The sequence below is a fragment of the Austrofundulus limnaeus genome, unplaced genomic scaffold, assembly GCF_001266775.1.
Source record: "Austrofundulus limnaeus strain Quisiro unplaced genomic scaffold, Austrofundulus_limnaeus-1.0 Scaffold692, whole genome shotgun sequence".
In the NCBI taxonomy this organism is placed as follows: Eukaryota; Metazoa; Chordata; class Actinopteri; order Cyprinodontiformes; family Rivulidae; genus Austrofundulus; species Austrofundulus limnaeus.
In genome coordinates, this window is record NW_013953094.1 from 178,401 (window position 1) to 182,033 (window position 3,633).

At 38.5% G+C, this 3,633-nt stretch overlaps 1 protein-coding gene across 1 annotated transcript; it reads left to right on the forward strand.

The window, feature by feature from the left end:
• Nucleotides 1-1,610: 1,610 nt before the first annotated feature.
• Nucleotides 1,611-3,547, forward strand: hsd3b1 (hydroxy-delta-5-steroid dehydrogenase, 3 beta- and steroid delta-isomerase 1; the record flags this gene model as incomplete). The annotated part of the gene is given in 2 exon segments (XM_014027869.1): nt 1,611-1,775; nt 2,451-3,547. Coding segments are annotated over 2 exon segments (974 nt in total), but the record flags the coding sequence as incomplete, so codon positions are not given.
• Between the last annotated feature and the right edge of the window lie 86 nt (nt 3,548-3,633).

Consider the following 3,633-nt stretch of genomic DNA (forward strand, 5'->3'; position numbering starts at 1 on the left):
ACTTCCTGGTGTGTGAAGGTCGACTCCATTACACTTATCCAGATATTAATGTGTAATGTTAATGTAACACTACAAAGAGTTGATTTTAACAATGAAGTGTTAAACTTTGGAATTTGCTGTAATGACACCTCAGTCTGTTTTACACTCCTCTACACAGCAAGAGTAAATAATCAACACTGTCGAGTGTCAAATTAACACTCATAGGAGGTATATGAACCTCCAGTGTTAACCATCAATAACTCAATGCAGTGTTGAAAGAAGCACTGTGAAAAAGCCCGCCCTCTCACACCTCATGTCCGACAGACCAGTATTTTCTCAGCAAGGGATGCTGGGTAATCTTGTAAAAATGATGTGTTTTCATGTTTATGACTATTAAAGAAGTTCATGAGTGTAAAAAATAGTTGTTCTAGTTAGTTGTTTTGTTGTAACGTTAATGCAACACTAAAAAGAGTTGATCTTAACTCTAAAGTGTTAAACTTACACCTTCAAATTTGCTGTGTAACGACACTTCATTGTGTCTGTTTTACACCCCTCTACATAGCAGAAGAGTAAATAATCAACACAGTCGAGTGTCAAATTAACACTCATAGGAGGTATATGAACCTCCAGTGTTAACCATCAATAAGTCAATGCAGTGTTGAAAAGCATGACAATCAAATTTGATTTGTCACCATCTGATTAATCAGATCTGCTTAGAATCAAAATTACTCTCATTAAGAGTTATTTGACTTGTAGTGTTAAGTTTTATTAACACTGTACAGTGTTAGTCAGTGYTAATTTTTAACTCTGTTTAGAGTTAAATTGACACTAATTCAGATATGGACCAAACAAACTCGGACACAGTGTTAAATTTAACTCTTTAAGTGTTGATCTAACACTGCAAAATTTAGATTTACTCAATCTGCTGTTGGAATATGATATTCTAAAGGCTGGAAGGGMAATATTTTACCTTTCACTGATAAAAATAAAGTGAGTTAGGGAAGACCTTGAAGCATGAAGCTACATCTTCTATGTTCTGTGTTTGTTGCCGCATGAGCCCCTCAGACAGCTGCTTTATTTAGTTATTTAGTGTTATCTACATAATTATTGTTTTTATCTTGGGTCCTTCACATCTGAGTCACCATGTTTCAGTAAAACAGGTTCCCTTTAGACTAKATAATGACCCTGAAACAATGAATAAAATAATGGGTCATGGGGCTTGYATGCACTGGTGTGGCTTAGTTGTTGAAACTTTTAAACAAGATTAGCCACAATGGCCTCATGTCTGAGATAGACTCCATCACTTTTATTTATTTATTTATTTATTTTTAATTTACCTAATAGGGGGAGGGGTAATGTGGGGTATTCACGTTGTTGCATTCTGATAATTCACCTCAAGATGGCACTAAATCTCACACAATGTTCTTTTAAAGAATCAGTGAGCATGCAGAGTGCAGCATTTAGTAAAACCAAGCAAAAAACATAGTTTTTTCAGAGGTAAAATATGTAACTTTCAATGCCCARTTTATGTAATAAATTAAAGCATTTTGTTCATGTTTGACACTGAATGCAGCATGACATATACTTTTATGTAAATTAATAAAAATGTATTTTTATTCACTCTTTGTCAGATTGTAGAGGTGAGACAACACTGTCCGTGTTTGAGGGCGACATCAGAGATGCCCATTTTGTGAGAAAAGCCTTACATGGTGCTTCAACGGTGTTCCACATTGCATCCATCATTGATGTTACTGGGTCGGTGGAGTACAATGAGCTTTATGGAGTCAATGTCAAAGGTAAGGCAGCTTATAATAGAAATAAATTTAGGCTGTATGGGGATTTTAGTTTCAGGACATCTTGACTGTCAATGAAACTTCCACTTGAAATAACGCTTTCTTCGGTTTCAGAAAGTTTATTCTTTAAAAATCCTAAATGGCAGGGGCGGTTCTAGGGGCGGGGCCACAGAGGCATTGGCCCCATCTGAAATCTAATTGGCCCCCTGAAGGGCGCCTGTCCTTTCACTCTTCTGTCGTTTCCCAAAAACAATGATGGTGGCTGCAGTTCCACTTCCAACCACTAGTGGTGCCAGTGAGTCAAATAGGAAAGTCCAGCATGAAGCAAGCTTGCAGAAGTCTTTTTCAATTTGAACAATCCTGCAGAAGAAAGTTTTTTACAACGATGGCTAGATTTTCTCACGTGTTTGAGAGTATTTTATTTATGTACAGTAAAAAATCATGTAAAATTGAAAAGGAGAATTCACTGGGCAATTTTTAGTGTCTGAACACGTGTGACTAATTTAATGTATAAACCTTACAAAAACTGGAGATTTGTGTGCGAGAATGTTGAACAAATACTTGGCCCCTCTATGAATATTGTGGTCCCTTGATGGCCCCTTACACTGATAAATCCTAGATCTGCCAAAGCTAAATGGTGATTCCTGACCATTTTGTTTGAACTTGTGCTCATTGCAGGAACTCAGCTGCTTTTGGAAGCATGTATCCAAGAGAATGTGGTCTCCTTCATCTACACCAGCACGGTGGAAGTGATGGGACCAAACCCCAGAGGAGATTCGATAATAAACGGCAATGAGGACATGATTTATGACAGCACTCTCAAGTTCRGCTACAGCCAAACCAAAAAAGAGGCTGAGGACAGAACCCTTCGGGCAAATGGTGAGGTGCTACAGAACGGAGGCCGTCTTGCCACGTGTGCACTCAGACCCACGTACATCTACGGGGATGGGTGTCGCTTCCTGCTGGGTCACATGAGAGACGGGATACAAAACAAGGATGTTCTGTATCGTATGTCTGAACGAGAGGCTCACGTTAACCCTGTCTATGTTGGAAATGTGGCCTTTGGTCATCTGCAGGCAGCTCGAAGCCTGAAAGATCCACGGAAAAGGAGAATCATCGGAGGGAAAGTTTATTTTCTTTCAGATGACACGCCACCTGTGAGTTATTCYGATTTCAACCACGTTATGATGTCTCCTCTGGGCTTCAGCATTCAGGACAAGCTCCCACTGCCACTGCGCTTCTTCTACGTGTTGTGTTTCTTTTTGGAGACACTTTGCATGATGCTTCGACCTTTCATACGCATTGTCCCGCCTGTCAGCCGACAGCTGCTCACCTTGTTAAACACAAAATTCACTTTCTCCTATCAGAAGGCCAAGAAGGACCTAGGATATGAACCCCGATACAGCTGGGACGAAGCACGCAAACGAACCACTGAATGGCTCGCATCACAGCTGCCRCTAGAGAGAGAAAAGCTTAGGTCCAAATGATTCACTCTGTTTTTAAATACTGTATTAAAAGAAAAAAAGATGCAGACTGCACAAAAAAATGTTCCTGCACATGGTCATGAAATGAAACACCACATGAAAGAAGTTCAAACACATTCTGTTTATGCTTAATTATTCACTTTGAAGTGATGGCTAACTTCAGATAAGTTACATTTTGTCATTTAGTTACTTAGGGTTTAGAGATAATTATCTAAATTTCACTTGTTTTATTTTGGCAATTCGTCAGTTTAAATGTAAATTTCAAAGTTTTAAATGTTTATCTTCTTGTTATTTTCTTTATGCAACAATGTTGCATATTAAATTACTAAAAAAACATCTCCTTGTCCCATTTCCTTTACTTTGTTGTTTGATTTGTG